This window comes from Scardinius erythrophthalmus (genome assembly GCF_964197995.2).
Source record: "Scardinius erythrophthalmus genome assembly, chromosome: 12".
NCBI lineage: Eukaryota > Metazoa > Chordata > Actinopteri > Cypriniformes > Leuciscidae > Scardinius > Scardinius erythrophthalmus.
The window spans coordinates 12,134,111-12,149,951 of record NC_138232.1 but is presented as its reverse complement, the minus strand read 5'-3'; the positions used below and the strand labels follow the sequence as shown (position 1 = coordinate 12,149,951).

The following is a 15,841-nucleotide window of genomic DNA, read 5'->3' as shown; positions in this document are numbered from 1 at the left end:
CTGACATCAGCTGTTTTGGCATTGCGCCCCGCCCACCTCAACCACATAATTTATGGAATCTTGCTACCATACTCATCATCCAAGCATTAGTAGTGCCACTGGGGGGTACATCTAACCTCGAGTTGAAGCTGCTTCCTCCACTGCAGACAGCAAGCCAAATAACAAAGAAAATAACAAATCATTTGGGTGTAGAGTTAGAAATGAGCCACCAAGTACTCCCCCAAACACACCAAACTTACTCACTGGACTTTTGATGATGCTGGTTATTTCATTCCAACAATTATTTAAAACAATTGCTTACCAGTTTTAACTGTACATACAAATACATGTTAAAGTTTTCCTTTAAGACAATAAACTAGACTCCTATGTAAGTATAAACTTGAACATTTTTATTGCACCCGCATGGACTAACACATTATGCTGAGCTGTCTGGTTACGTAGGGCTTATTAAAATTTGCTAATGGATCCAGTGTCAGTGGCATCATTTCTCATTAAGTGAGAAACTCAGAAATGGGTGGGAGGAGTGATGTACAAGAAGAAATATGTAGAAGTGTTATTCCTCATTTTCACATGGCAACTTATTGGCCCAAAACACAAAGGGAGTCACATTTGACACACAATGTGATGATCACACACACAGTGCAATATCAAGCGTTAACAGCTCCTTAATATCATGGGGCTTTGGGTGATTTTGTGTGTGTCCATGTGTGTGAAAATATGTCAGATATGTCCCCGATATACATTTGTCATTATGGACACCAGAGAGTAGTAAAATGTGTTAGATAGGACTGAAAGCAATCTTATTTAGTTATAATTGGATATATAATTGAATAAAACAAAATTACCTGGAGTAGCCTCAGGATGCGGCATCAAGGCAATGCATTATTTCTGAATCAACCAAATGATGAGCAACACTCCTTTGCACATATAAAACTCCAAACCCTTGTGTTAGTAAATCTTGTGTACATTTCATTTCAATAGTCCCCTAAATCAGTTCAACCCTATAGGATAAAGTATCCAGCAGCAATCCATGGGCCATGGTAAATTCCTTGGATTTATGAAATGAATTTACACTGAAAGCCTTGAAATTCAGGTTTTCTCTCACTGCTGCATGTAATGCCATCCTACATGCGTGTGATTCAGGGAAAGTGATGCATCATCTTTGCAAAGTTTTCAGAAACCTAGGTCACCTTGGTTTAAATTTTCAATGAGGACACAAACTCTGATGAATGCTTTGTATATGCTTACACTTTCAATGACCACTGACCATGAGACAGACTAGACAGTTTCCTTTTCAAAATAAGGGTTGTTTGAATGGACAGAGGAAGCATTTAACCACTATTTTATCCTTGATCTAAAGACTCAAAGATGTGTTTGTGTGTATGTAGGTGGACGAGGGTTGGATGCAAGCTGTCAACAACCTAGCTGAATGACATTGAGACAGAGTGCACACAAATAAAATATACCAATAATAAGTGCAAATGACACATTTGGATATAGTAAATAATAGGCCTATAAGAAAAATGATGATCATGATGACGAAAGTGCAGGTTTTTTTTAGCTGGCAGAACAAAGTCTGCACATGCATTGAAGTTCTTTGCATTCAATCTTTCATTCTAATCTGACAGATAATGTTATTCACATAAAAAGTAAGTTATATGAATCAACATTTAGTGATTGAATGAGACCAGAAATACACAAAAAATTCAAGGAAATTACTCTATAAGAAAGGAAATGAGAGAGAAGCTCTTTGTGTGTGTTTGCGTGTTTGTGAGAGTTTATTTGCGTAAGCGAAAGATGGTAGGTGTCATTCACCATTGAGAAGCACTGACTGGACTGTAGTGAGTGTGGGAGTACTTCCGAACTGTTCTAATACTTCACGTCTGCTTCAGCAAACACATGCACACTTTCTCACAAATCCAGGAACAAATCAGTCTTAGGCGAACTAATGATTCTTACTTCCACTGACAAGTCTATCAGAAAGTAATCACTTGTTTTGATGGTAATGGAAATGTTAAGAACTGAGGGAATCATTTGTTCTCAATGCAAACAACCGGACTTAATCACTTCAAAGTCCTGTTTTCCAGCTCCACGTCCGTTGTATACAGTAAATCCGGCTTCCGGAAGACTGTAGTGCGTTGGTGTATAAGAGCTTTCCTGCTTACTGAGAAATCAAAAGAGAGAAATAAGAATAATTTGAAAAACTAATTAAATGTTCAGGGCCTCGTTATGCAAATGAATTGAGATTTTCCTACTCTAAAAAACCCCGGAGGTCAATCAAATTGAATGTAAAAAGAATAGTAAAAGCAGAATGTGTTTGTATGAGTGATTGATAAAGTGAGAGAGGTTGTGAGAAAGAAAGAGAGAAAGAGGTGTCACTTTTTTTTCTCCAGAAAGAAATAGATGGTGATTCCGACCACTGTTGTCATGGTGACTAAATACATTTTCTCTTATTTGTTCATTTAGTTTTCCTTTTTTTCCATTAACACAACACCAAGTTCACTACTTAACTGTTTGGTATTGAGGTGTTTGATGGCAAATTCCGATCATGATTTCATCTGTCTCACAAACACAGGTAGGTATGGAACAAAAATTAAAGATATAAATCATTTGTCACACAGAAAAAGACTAAACAGAGATGTCAAATGTCTGCTAAACATTTTTGACATGTATATAACTTTTTAGAAAGAATATTTCACTCAATTTCAGAGGCTGTATGTATATAAACCCAAATAAACCTTGCTTAGGGTAAAAGCCATGCATCTAAGCATTCATCAATCAGGCTCCTACAGATCTTAATCAAGACATCACCTTTTCTATAGCTTACCGACAGCTTTGTCCTGATGAAGGACATATCTGAGATGGAGTGAATGGAATGACCAGTATAGATGACTCATAATCCCACTGGATAATAAGCATTGAACCCCCAATCACACACATGTGTCCTTCTGAGTCAAAAATCTGCTTAACCTTCTCTAAATGAGTTACCAGAATACAAATAAAAAACCCTCGTCCATTTGATTATATATTGGCTCGTATAGCCTACTCTTCACAAGTCAATTCCCAAAGTTTTAAACTGAATTAGACTGAATTTTACACGGTTCGAAGCTCAAGAGACTAAGATGAGGTGTGAGTTTGGTTGCAATGTAATTAACCGCTCAAATACGTCAAGGCTCTGGTGTGTTAATGACTTTGCGTCACTAGGATATGTTAGCATCATTTGGTTCGTATTGGAGAGTCAGCTTGCCCAAGCTTGTGTGAGCGGAGCGCGCGAACACTACAGATAAAAGAACGCGCGCACCTGCGAGCCTTTACACAGCTCTAAAGAGAGAAGAACCTGAACATCATCCTCCTGAATACCAACTCATATCAGTGTATTTTAAAGGTATTAATACCTCCTGTTTTATTCAATTATTTTAGATTAATTACAAAGTTATTGGTTTGGATTTCATAGGCTAAATAAAGTTTGATGCAGGTGTGTGAAAAGCAGCGGATCTGAGGATGTCATGCAGTTGGTCGCTCGTGCTGTTCTCTCTGTTGGTCGCGTGTCCTGGACTCTCGCGCTGTGCTCTCGACTACCTATCATTCACAGTAAGTACTAGTAGTCTCTTTTAAAAGGAAATCGTTCATTTGTTAGACGGACTGTTTTATGAGATCGAAAAAAGTGAGTTTAGGGGCTAGTTGTCACTTCTTCTTTTTTTTACTCTAGTGAAAAAAAGTCAGTAGGCTATATAGGCTACTTAAAAGTTTTGCATAGGCTACTAAATATTTGAACATTTCCACCGCAATGTCAATTAAATTGAATAAAACAAATATATTCTGTTACAATTATATAGGCCTATACACAAACGTTTTAGATCGGTAAGATTTTTAAATGTTTTTGAAAAAAAGTCTCTTATCTACACCAATGCTGCATTTATTTTACATAAAACAGTACAAAAGTTTTATTGTGAAATATTTTTACAATTCAAAAGAACTGTTTTCTATTTGAATATATATTTACAATGTAATTTATCCCTGTGATGGCAAAGCTGAATTTTCAGCATCATTACTCCAGTCTTCAGTGTCACATGATCCTTCAGAAATCATTCTAATATGCTGATTTGCTGCTCAAGAAACATTTATTATTATTGTCAATATTGAAAACAGTTTTTTTTTCAGGGTTCTTTGATGAATAGAAAGTTCAAAAGAACAGCATTGATAACATAATAAATGTCTATACTGTCACTTTTGATCAATTTAATGCATCCTTAATGAATAAAAGTATTAAATTCTTTAAAAAAAAATGTACTGACCCCAAACTTTTTTGAACAGTATAGTGTATAATGTTACAAAAGCTTTCTATTTCAGATAAATGCAGCACTTTTGAACTTTCTATTCATCAAAGAATCCTGAAAACACTGATATAATAATAAATGTTTCTTGAGACATAGAGAATGTATGGAGGTTGCTAGAATGAATCCTGATTCCATTAAAACCTTGATGGTTTCTTTAATGTGATATCTGACTGTTAAATATGGGCTCAAACGGAGGTTCAGTCATGCACACACACACACAAAATGGCTAAAACAATGTATGGGATCACAGATAGGCTAGACATTATGGCCTATACCACTCACTGCTTTATTTTAATGTTTGAGGAAATCAGTTTTCGAAGCAGTTCCCGGGCCATTTTCTTTTGGTTGTTTTTATAATTGTAAAGATCATCACAGTTTGGAGTCTTCGTGTTATTGAGTCATTCACATTAGTGAGACAGACATTCATTTTCTGAGTTCTTGAACCATCCTGTTTGTGTGTTATGTTCAGGACAACAGCGGCCCCCAGTCTGAGCGCTTTGACAAACGATATAGTGATATCGATTATGACAGTTTCATTGGACTGATGGGCAGGAGGAGTGCCGGTGAGACACAAAAAGACTAAATTATATGAATGATGAAATTTGCTTTTAATAGTTTTAAACATTCAGAAGATTGGGAATAGTTCATGCAAAAATAAAAATGTCATTATTTATTGACCTTCATGTTGTTCCACAGAAAAATAACGAAACAACATGAGGATGAGTAAATGACAGAATTGAGATTTTTGGAAGAACTATTCCTTAGAGGTCAAGGCCAATGATATTTAAGTTGGTTTTATTATTCATTTTTATTTTACAGGAACAAATCGTGACACAATTTCACCATTTAGACGTAAGTTTCCATATTCGTCATTATATGCTTCAGTGTGATCCTGATATTGATGTCAGAGGCTGATGAGAGCTTTGTTTCTTTGGTCCTTTTTTAGCTAACATGAATGACATTTTTGTTGGACTGCTGGGACGGAGAAACATTGTGTCTGGTAAGAGATTAATTAATGGTGGTCAATATGAGTTAGCCGAAAGAGTGAGTGGGGAATAAGTGATTGCATTAATAAATTATTGTCTGTATTTATATCATCATACTCAAACAAACCTTGCGCAATCCAGAATAAGGGATTGCAGGACATACAAAATAGTGCAGAGAATACACTGACCTCTAGTGGCTATGGAGAATTATAGGAAATGAATAGAAATGTTTTGTTTGTTTTGGTTTGATCAGCCATTCCTGCTTGGAGAAGAGAGAGGAGAGGTAACATTTTCTTAAAGGACAGAAGGCAAAGGTGAGAATTTGTAAGTTTTGTTATAGAGTATAGGCCTAATTATTGTGGAGTTGATGAATTGCAGCTACATCAACATAGTAAAAGTTATTTTTCAGAGATTTCTGTGTAATTGTATTGCATTTTTTTGAAGGCTTTGCTGTGGTGTATGAAGCCTAAGCCTTATCTCATCCGTCCAGAACTCATCTATGGAATTTTACCATCCCGAAGAAAAAACATCTTTCTTTGTAAGATAACTGAGCTGTATGACTTTTTGTTTATTGTCAAAGTGCATTCATTCTAGTATATTTTGTTGTTGTTTTTATGTAGGATAATAATTCTTACATTGAACCCCCTTAATCTCAAATCAGATAAAGGATGTTTTCTTTCAAGGGATGACAACTATGTGTTGATTGGACAGATATAAGAAGATTGAAGAATATATAAGCCCCACACTGTAAATATTCTTGCTTATACCTTATTCATTTTAACATATGCTTATTTGAAGAGCTGTAAAACATACCCACCCTCAATTATTTCTCTATTTATTCATAAAGAAGTCCACACAAGAAAAAACTTATTTAAAAAAGTCTTTATTTAATATGCTGGTTATTATTCCTCATTGAATTATTCCTGTCACACATTTGCCTCACACACTCTTTTATAAATTAAAGATGGCAGTGAAAGTGCTGTACAGGATTCACTTTGTACATAAAAGACCCTACTGAGAAAACAAAACACTTTTGGATTAAAGACAAGGGCATGAAACGCATCAATTCGGAAATGCAACTGTGCTTTAAAAAGATTGGAAAGGACATTTGCATCTTCCTGCTGGTTTTTATGTTAGCATTATGAATGGTTCTGATTCATTTATGACAAGTTGATTTCCCTCTTCGTTACATTATCCACTACACATCTCCCAAATTTCTATGGGCCGCCTTTGTCAATGCACTTTGCACTTTGCTCAAACAATGTAATGTCTGCAAAGAAAACAACTCCTCTCAAAATCTGCATTTCATTGTTCTGTTCAGATTTCCAATCTGACAAAATAACCAAACAAAAGTAAACTCAAGGAAAATTGAATGATTACAAAGGAATGTTAGCTAAAGAGCTTTTCTGAAGTCATCAACATACGGAAGTATAAGCATGTTCAAACGTTTTATAACTTCTTGTTACAATAATAGAACTTTACCACAAAAAATCCCCAAAACAATTAGATCATACTTGAAGTAGGTGGCACAAACTGAAGTACTTTTCCTCTTTAAATCAACAAAACAATGCAAACAGATTGTTTTTCCCCCAGAATTAACACCATATGTATTAATGAAGGCTCACTATAAAGCTGGTTCATGTTTAGTCAAAACCCACATTCATTCCCTCAACAATTAAGATGCTGGGAGTGGTCAAAAAGAAACAGTGGTTTGTATTAAAATGAAACTCATTCCCAGTTCAAATAAGTTTATTCATTCAAATTAACTTTATTTGAAATCCTTCGGCGCCAGGGTGGCGGTGCCGCCGGCTTTGGCCCTTCATCGCTGCTCGCAGCTATATTCTTCATTACTGTCTTCTGCCTGCATACTTTAACTCCTGGCTTTACCATACTTTAATAGAAAGTGAATGTGATTTTTGATAAAATAATGCACACTAATACACTTTTAGTGTGCATTATTTTACAAGGAAAGTTTAACAACACCAGCACATTTAAAGGCATTGGTTAAAAAATGGTTAAAAGAAAAATCTGTCATTTACTCCGCCTGATGTCTTTCCAAAGGCATATTATATTTTGAAGAACATGAAGGTGAGTAAACGATGACAGAATTTTCATTTTTGGATGAACTGTCCCTTTAAGTATAGCAAATACACACAAATAACTGAGAAACTGAGACATAAAACACACATCACAAGAAACTGAATTATTTTCACTACTCTGCATCAATTGTAAAATCAGCACTTTTAATCTCACACACAAACTGCTGTAGTAGTTGCCACACTAGCGATGTGAAATGAAGCAAAACCAGACGATCCACTTCTGTCATACTCCAGTTAATTAAATAAAGCATTATGTGGTCTGAAAAATCCAATAATTCACAACCTGCATGCTTCTCAGTGTGTTACAGTACGCCATTCATCAGCAAGACCAAAATTCCCACTAGCATGGATAAAGTGTATCCTTAAGCCGTCTTATCTACCTTTACTTTTACCCTGGGTGCTCATGAACTATTGGGCCAGCCAACAGGATCTTAATGGAGTACTAATCCGTATTCTTTCAAATTAACTTCCAGAGAAGGGTATCAGTTAATTACATCAAGACTACATCCTGGTTAACCTTTATATTGATGTACTGTTACGGGAAGTAATTAGTACATAGTCAAATTTGGCAAAGATATGTGACAATGCTGGAGCTTGAATGTTTGCAAGATATAAACAACTACAATATAATCTGCTCTGTGTTTAAATATTGCCGAATCACAATACAAACGCAGTCCAGGAACATATGGAAATGAATGATTTCTCTGGATCAGAGCAGAGGCACTAATTCGAGGGAATGAGCAAATTAAAGGAAAATCAAGGCCCCTTGTTCTTATGAAATTGCTGTTAAATCATACATGGTGGTGTGCTTATGATTACACAGTGCAGAGCAAATACACGATTCGTAATTTTATATATGTATTAAAAAAAAAAAAGGAATCACAAATGAATGCCAAATATAACAAATACAGATGCAGCCTCTCTTATCCCATGTTTTTATACTGTTAAGGCAGGATCATAGGCTAAATGAATCACATCTCATGAACCGCATACTCTGGCTCTACATGTCTTAACCTTCATTTCATACAATTATGCACTGTTAGGGTTGCGGTTATATTTAAACATTCACATACAAATGCATTATTAAAAGGAACACCCTCTCAAACAGTACCAGTTCATTTAATCACACAAACATGTCATGCACACATTTCTGTGGCACAATATAGGATACAATTAAAGACATCGTCCAAATAAAAATGTAAAGCCATCCCCCCAAAAAAGACTTCTTTTGGAAGAAGATTTTAAATGTTGTTTAAAAAATCCTATGCAAAAAGCTGCTAAGACTTTTCATTAAGTTCAGAGGATAGTTTTTCTCCTTCCTGTGCTTCTACCCCCTGCTTTTTCTCCGAGTCTCCAGTTTCCATTTTGTCTGGGACAGGGGCTTTGAGGTCTTGTATGACATTGGGTTCAGAGGGCTGATAGCGGTATTTGTAGCCAAAGGCACGCAAGTGGTAAGTGTAGTATTCCAGCAGGTACATGTGTGACGCATCCATATAGTGGAAAGAAACAGCCAGGTCTGAGCAACACTGTGGCCCCTGAGAGAGATAGAGAAAGAATTATACAAATTAATATAGGAATATATAAATATTTGTTTTGTTGTGAAACACAAATGACAATGTACTGATCACTCATTTTCATGCAGTTCTAATGAATGGGAGCTGCAGCTTTCAATATGATTGAAAAAAGCACCATAAAATTATTATAAAAATGGTCCAGACAATAATAACCGATCAATTCGGTTTTGACTCAGTTACACTTGCAATCATGCATTTAGCAGATGCTTTTATTCAAAGCAATTTACAATAGAAATTGCAGCAGTTACCAGCCAACTGGATTGGAAGATTTTTAGTGAATAAAGACTTCAGGCAGTTCTCAGAAGACTTATAGATCACCATTCAAATGGACTTCTTTTGTGGTACTTTTGCATCCTTTTAAATGCTAGGGGCATTTAAAAGCATTCATTGTAATGGAGCCCATTTAAGAGCGCATATTACGCAAATAATCTTCTTTTGTGTTCAACGGAAAAAGAAAATTAAAAACAAAAATTAAATGAGTTTGGAATGGCATCAGTCTGAGTAAACAAAGCAATTTTTTCCTCCTTTTGTATTCCACAAAAGAAAAAAAATCATTCAGTTGAATGTCAATAGACTATGATCTTTGCCAAAACAAACTCACGCACACTTGGACCAAGGACACAAAGAATTAAAGACTGTATAGTCAATACTGGTCTGTGTCATTTATTTGAACAGGATGTATGTAAAGGGTGGCAATCACACCTTCAGGGTGCATTAAATGAAAACGTTTATGTCATCTTTGCTTCCCTGTCTATATAGACACTTAACAGAAACTTCAAAAGAGACCGATCTGAAACACAAAGTTGCGCTGTAAAGAATGTAGCGACAGATATTTTTTTTGTATTCTGTCGTACAACCAAGATAAACAGATAATGGAAAGAAAAAAAAATGTGGGGCGGGATTTGGTTATATTCATCGGTGGTAGATTGGATGGAGGCAGATCTGAACTTGCAGTCGATTGTAAGAAAGGGGCGGGGTTTAAGTGGACTAAATGATTGGCGAAGTCTGGCATACATCACCAGAGAGAAGTCTGTCAGTTCACTGGAAGATCAAGTAATGACATATTGATAAAAAAATAAAAAATAAATTTCACTGAATTCAGACTCACCTGCACAATGGGGTAATAACAGTAGTTCCAATACCAGAAAGTCTTGGGAAATGTGCCAGTGAGATGGGACTCGGGTACGAAAGGGTGGAATGTCTCTCTTTGTTTGGTGTCTCGGGAGTCTCCTGCCACAACGCCTACCTTCTCTAAACACTGACCCATAGCCAAGTCCTCCACTGAGGTAGTGTGAGTGCACACTTTGGTACGAAAGCCCTCCACAAACCTCCTCAGAGCTTCTTTGCTGAGCACGTAGCCAGCGCCGCCACTCATGTAGCCCTGTTTTACGTACGGCTTAAACCGCCGGCCAAAATACAAAGGGTCCTCTGGAGAGTGGCTGGCCAGAATCCATCGCAGGTTGTCGACGATTACATAAGTGTCGTCATCCGCTTTGAGGAACCAGTCCGCCTCGTCCCCGTGCTTCTCCATGACATAATGGAAAGCACGAATGGTTTTCCAGTACAGCTGATCCCGACCTTCCTTGGTGTTTAGGCCAACCGTGGGAAAATCGGGGTTATCCACAGAGCTTATGAAGACCACAATGTTGCAGTGGCGACTCCATGTGGCTTTCACGTGTCGAGCTTTTTTCTCAAGGTTATCAGGGCCAGTCATAACCCAACACAGAATGCGTACACGCTTATAGAGAGCATCAGCCAGTTTGCCATCCTCACCTACAAGAGATAGTCCAAGATTACTCCGAAGAATACATGCAATTGATGAAAATCAAATTCTACAAAGTAGCAAATTAATGACACTAAAAATTAATTTGTCAAACTGCATCTCAACCGTGCATGGTAAATAAAATGTGAATAAAATACGAATAAAATATTTAGGCTTAAACATTAATAAATAGCCTAAATTATATCTGTTAATCATATAAAGTGATCGTGTCTCTTTAGAAGACTTGGATTAAGCTGCTCGATTCATATGGATGACGTAGTTTACACTGTTTTTATGAAGTGTCAATTTTTTATTGCATGCTCTTTTAACAGAGGAACAGAAATATCTCAGGTTTCATTTAAATATCTTCAGTTCAGTTGTATTTTTCAAGGATGAACAAAAGTCATGAAAAACAAGAGTGCGCCAATTATGACAAAATGTTATTTTTTGGGTGAACTAACCCTACAAGTAAAACTAGAAACTAGTAAAAAGCAAATCGGGTTTTAAAAATGTTTGTCAACTACTCAGTACTCATGCATACAATTTAGAGTCAGCATATGAGAGTCCATTTCATTATACTCTACCAAGGACAAAACATTAGATGCAAGCTCAAAATAAGAGCAAAGTCCATCTCTCCAGGGAGAACACACACAAACATATGGCCAAAAAGAGTTTCTCACAAAGAGGGCTTTGATCAAATGGAACAGTTCACTCTTAGTTAAACTGTGACACCAGGGTGTGGAGATATATCCACAAATCATATAAATAAAAGGGTGTAATAAAGCTGAAGTGCTGCATACATCACCTGGCTCTACCAGTCTAACACACCTCGTCTGGGAATGCCTTCCCTGTGCTATTACAATAATAACTATAACATTTATTTTTTTATATATATAAAAACAATGTGTATGACTGTCTGTAACAAGCTGGGAGCAATTTTCATTTTCTGGCTGACAATGAAACAATGCAAAACAAATTAAACAACTTGTACAGGTGAAACGAGAGAGCACAATGCATGTCATTAATTCAGTGCCATTTAAAATGTTCCAGTTATATACACAGATACGCATTAGGATGTCAATTTACAGAAATTCCAATGATGGATCGTCGTTTAAATTAACGTTAGCTTTAATAGTGCAGTGGCATATAGCCAACCGTCTGACAGGGTGTGCAAATCCTGCTCAAAACAGGTTCCTCGATGAATGAAAAGCGTTACCCCCCCTCCCACCAATGTCGCCAGTTGTTGACGAGCTCTTCCTGGAACAATACGGCAACTAAACCCAATGAATTTACAACGTTTTATTACAATATTGTTCTCTTTATAATGTTATGTAATATGACAGTCCCAATCATAGTTATTAAATATTCTTAAAGGAAAAAAATGAAGATAAATATGACATTCAAATGTATTTGTGGTAGGCCGTTACAGTTCAACTAGAAACTCTCCTCATGTTGTTCCAAACCTGAATGACGACTTTCTACCGTTCACATTAATTGCATCTTTTTTTGCAATAAGATGCCAGTAAATCCTGACTGAGGCTGTCCTTCTGCCTATTGGCCAACCTTTTTTAAAGTTTCACACACAGGTCTAAATTGCTTCTTGGCAAATGATTCACTAATATACAGTTTCACTTTGTGGGAATATAGTTTCTACTGTATTCTTTCTATTATACTGCCATGCGTTTTGCTCATTATAAAATAATTGGTTTTATTTGCAACATCTCAATTAGTTGTACAGTGTAATTACCTGTATGGTGCGGATGATTGAGGTTGAAGAGAGCCGACCTCTCCTTTTTCCAGTTCTTGTTTTCTTCTTCTATCATCTCCAGCAGGCTTTCCACGTGGGCCTCGTTCTTACGAGACCCCAAGTTCCGCATGAACCCAACTTGACTCAGGAGCAGGTACAGGCTGCACGTGCCCACCACAAAGCCCACGTAGAACGCGGAGCGCGCACCGAGAGCTTTCATGACGAGCTCTAGAGACTCTCACCTTAGTGTGACTATTAGACAGAGACACAAGGAAGACTAGAGTGAGCAGAGGACGGCGTAGTAAGTATTTATCACACATATCATCTGGTTATGTTTCAAAATCAAGACCTCTTTAACCCGAAAATAAACCCGATGATAGGCGCGTACAGTCCGCTTGACAGCAGCTCCGTGATCAATATGACTGATTAAACAACAAGCAACGTAGCGATAGAGCAGCTTACGTCATCATACCAGGATACAACTACTGACAGCCGACAAATTCTACTGAATTCAAATTCTTAACTTAGGGAAATTACTACTTGTGTATACAACACTATCAGATGTAAAATCATTACCGTCTAGAAAATAATAAACTGGTCTTGTATACTTAAGACAAATTAGGCAAATTTAAGATAAATATATGGCTCGTTTACGCGTTTACTAGCACTGTAGTCGTGCAACGAGGGGGCCCTTGGCAAACTTTCGCAAAATAACACATTAAATACGTTATAATAATAGCTGTTAAAAATTTAATCGTAATACAACATGTAGACTGACATCATCAACTGTTGCTTTTGTTATTTTTGGGAGAAAAAAAATCGTAATCACGAAATTAATCTAAGTTTATATATATATATATATATATATATATATATATATATATATATATATATATATATATATATATATATATATATATATATAATAAAAAGTTTTAAAAAGAAGTAAGTTATCTGTTAGCTATGTCATGATTACAGCAGAAGTACCATAGGAAATATCTTAGCCTACATGCGGAACAATCAGGTGTCGAAGGAAACACTGTCACAATCTTACCAGACAGCTGATTTCCTCCATAACTGAAGTGAAAAAAACACTGCAATATTCGGCTCCGGTGCCTTTCAGTCCAACTCATAGAGCTAGCATAACAGTAAGGCTATCGTTTTCAACTTAAATGGAAGAAATTTGGCTGCCTAACCAGGAACATCGGCTCCAAAATCATGTCCTTCCTATTTTCTGCCCAATGCAAATTTGGGTTGGTAGATAATATTACGCTTTACTTGAAGCTAACTAGCAACGTGCTTCCTATGTCCCCCAAGTAAAGCCGAGAGGTATGGGGGCGGTACAATTCCGTATTTTAATTAGCCAGCCTCTTTAAGAGCTACTCTCTGTCAATATGTGTTTTGTGGACAGTAACACACACCCACCCCACTAAATTGTGATGCTTTTATTTTAAACAATAAAACTAAATCTTTTCGACTACACCATTCTAGAAAAGTAAACGCTTGTTCAACTGCGAACTGTGAACTGTTTCGCGTCACAACTAATACGGGACATACGGAAGCGCATTTGATTGGATGGATCGTCTGTCGATCTTGGGCTGAACGATTATGTCATTTGAACGGAGGGTTATGATTGGGTTATGATCTCGCTCACACACACACGCACACATCAGGGTTTCAGCAAGCGAAGGCACAGAGCAAATGAAATCACGCCAAGAAAAGTATGAACCAATAGTACAACCCTTGGGCAACGGAAAGTTGTATTGAGCCCCATGTAAACGTTTCTTTAAATTATTGCAATCAATTAGAATGGTCAAAAAGGATAAAATAACAGTCCAATAAGGTGTGGAAGTGGGAGCCATAAGCGCCATTTGAAAGTTGAACTTCCTTACTGACACATGGTCACAGAAGAAGGCTTTGCTTTAGTAATCTTATTTAAAATTAAACGAACTGTATACAAAATATGTATCCATTGAAGGTGTAGAGAAGCCTTTTATGAAGTTTTTTTATTTTGCACTTTCAGAAATTCAGGTTTTCTTTTCATTGTGCGATAAGGGATACTTTTCAAGGATGTCTTTGCTGACAATGTTATCACATATTGTCATGTATTAGTGCACAATATAAGCTCTAAATATAGTTGTATTTATTTATTTATGATTCCTTGACATTTTTTAAAAGATTTGTGATTTTTTTGTATTGCTCTCTGACTGTCTTATGATATGTGAATTATTAATTTTCTCTATGATTCTGTACCATTAGGGCAACGAAAAAACAAAAAAAATGTTTTATAAATAAAAAGTTCCCAAATGAATAAAGAAATGATGTGAAATCATTTTTATCATGTACCATCAAAATGTGTGCAGTAGAGGGTTAAAGATTCTTGCTCTACAACAACTACGCCTAGCATAGCTGGTGTAATTGGGGAAGGGTTGAGAGCATAGATTGGCTGGATCCCAAATGGCACACTTCATGTGGACCCGCGGTCTCATGGCCTTAAAGGTCACCCAAATATGGTCTTTTGGTTCACCCAAAAATGAAAATTCAGTAATTACTCACCCTCATGTTGTTCCAACCCCATAAGACTTTCGTTCATCTTCGGAACACAAATTAAGATATTTTTGATGAAATCTGAGAGCTGGCTCACTTCTTCATAGGCTGCTTGGTAAATGCATCTGCCGGCACAGAAAAGTTTGTAAAGATATCGTTAAAACAGTCCAAGTGAATACAGTGGCTCAACCTTAAGTTTATCAAGTGACGAGAATACTTTTTGTGCGCAAAAAAACAAAACAAAAATAACAACTTTATTCAACTATTCATTTTCTTCTGTGTGGTGGGCCTCTGATGTGAGTTCACGAGAGCGCCACGACACATGTGTGAGAACTGAGATGATGACGCTCACGATCAGTTGATGGGAAAGTTTGAAAAGTAAGCCATTCATTTTGTGGCATTGGTAAGGCACTTTTACGTTTTCTCGTTGGTTTCTCACGATTCGGACATCCAGGAAATGCACACTTTAGAACCATTTTGAACACTAAATCAAGACCCATCTGCGTCATCTTCTCAGTTCTCACACGTGTCGTGGCGCTCTCGTGAACTCACATCAGAGGCCCACACGGATGAAAATTAATAGTTGAATAAAAGTCGTTATTTTTGTTTGTTTTTTGCACACAAAAAGTATTCTCGTCGCTTGATAAACTGCCACTGTATTCACTTGGACTATTTTAATGATGTCTTTACTAACTTTTCTGGGCCAGCAGATGCAATTACCTAGTAGCCTATGGAGGAGTGAGCCAGCTCTCAGATTTCATCAAAAATATCTTAATTTGTGTTCCGAAG

At 36.7% G+C, this 15,841-nt stretch overlaps 2 protein-coding genes across 3 annotated transcripts; one reads left to right on the top strand and one right to left on the bottom strand.

Moving 5' to 3' along the window:
- Positions 1 to 202: 202 nt before the first annotated feature.
- tac3b (tachykinin precursor 3b) lies at positions 203 to 7,700 on the top strand. Its single transcript, XM_081379987.1, has 7 exons — positions 203 to 3,385; positions 3,476 to 3,591; positions 4,807 to 4,900; positions 5,157 to 5,189; positions 5,284 to 5,337; positions 5,577 to 5,637; positions 5,768 to 7,700. The coding sequence occupies exons 2-7, from the start codon at positions 3,502 to 3,504 to the stop codon at positions 5,784 to 5,786; spliced, it is 351 nt and encodes a 116-aa protein (XP_081236113.1). The 5' UTR covers positions 203 to 3,385; positions 3,476 to 3,501; the 3' UTR covers positions 5,787 to 7,700.
- c1galt1lb (core 1 synthase, glycoprotein-N-acetylgalactosamine 3-beta-galactosyltransferase 1, like b) lies at positions 6,197 to 14,087 on the bottom strand. Of its 2 annotated transcripts, none has more exons than XM_081379984.1 (4): positions 13,560 to 14,087; positions 12,506 to 12,757; positions 10,105 to 10,769; positions 6,197 to 8,957 (listed from the first exon to the last, which is right to left on the bottom strand). In XM_081379984.1, exons 2-4 carry the CDS (start codon positions 12,723 to 12,725, stop codon positions 8,700 to 8,702), a joined length of 1,143 nt encoding a protein of 380 aa, XP_081236110.1. In that variant the 5' UTR covers positions 12,726 to 12,757; positions 13,560 to 14,087; the 3' UTR covers positions 6,197 to 8,699. The 2 variants fall into 2 exon arrangements, with proteins under 2 accessions (XP_081236110.1, XP_081236111.1); XM_081379985.1 differs by lacking the exon at positions 13,560 to 14,087 and adding an exon at positions 12,855 to 12,955.
- Between the last annotated feature and the right edge of the window lie 1,754 nt (positions 14,088 to 15,841).

What these genes read in the sequence shown, in the direction of transcription:
- tac3b (XM_081379987.1), top strand. Translation starts at nt 3,502, where the DNA reads ATGTCATGCAGTTGGTCGCTCGTGCTGTTCTCTCTGTTGGTCGCGTGT. An exon ending in TCGACTACCTATCATTCACA is followed by an intron (nt 3,592 to 4,806) that starts GTAAGTACTAGT and finishes TGTTATGTTCAG; the next exon opens with GACAACAGCGGCCCCCAGTC. An exon ending in CACAATTTCACCATTTAGAC is followed by an intron (nt 5,190 to 5,283) that starts GTAAGTTTCCAT and finishes GTCCTTTTTTAG; the next exon opens with CTAACATGAATGACATTTTT.
- c1galt1lb (XM_081379984.1), bottom strand. Translation starts at nt 12,725, where the DNA reads ATGAAAGCTCTCGGTGCGCGCTCCGCGTTCTACGTGGGCTTTGTGGTG. An exon ending in CAATCATCCGCACCATACAG is followed by an intron (nt 10,770 to 12,505) that starts GTAATTACACTG and finishes TATCTCTTGTAG; the next exon opens with GTGAGGATGGCAAACTGGCT. An exon ending in GTTATTACCCCATTGTGCAG is followed by an intron (nt 8,958 to 10,104) that starts GTGAGTCTGAAT and finishes TATCTCTCTCAG; the next exon opens with GGGCCACAGTGTTGCTCAGA.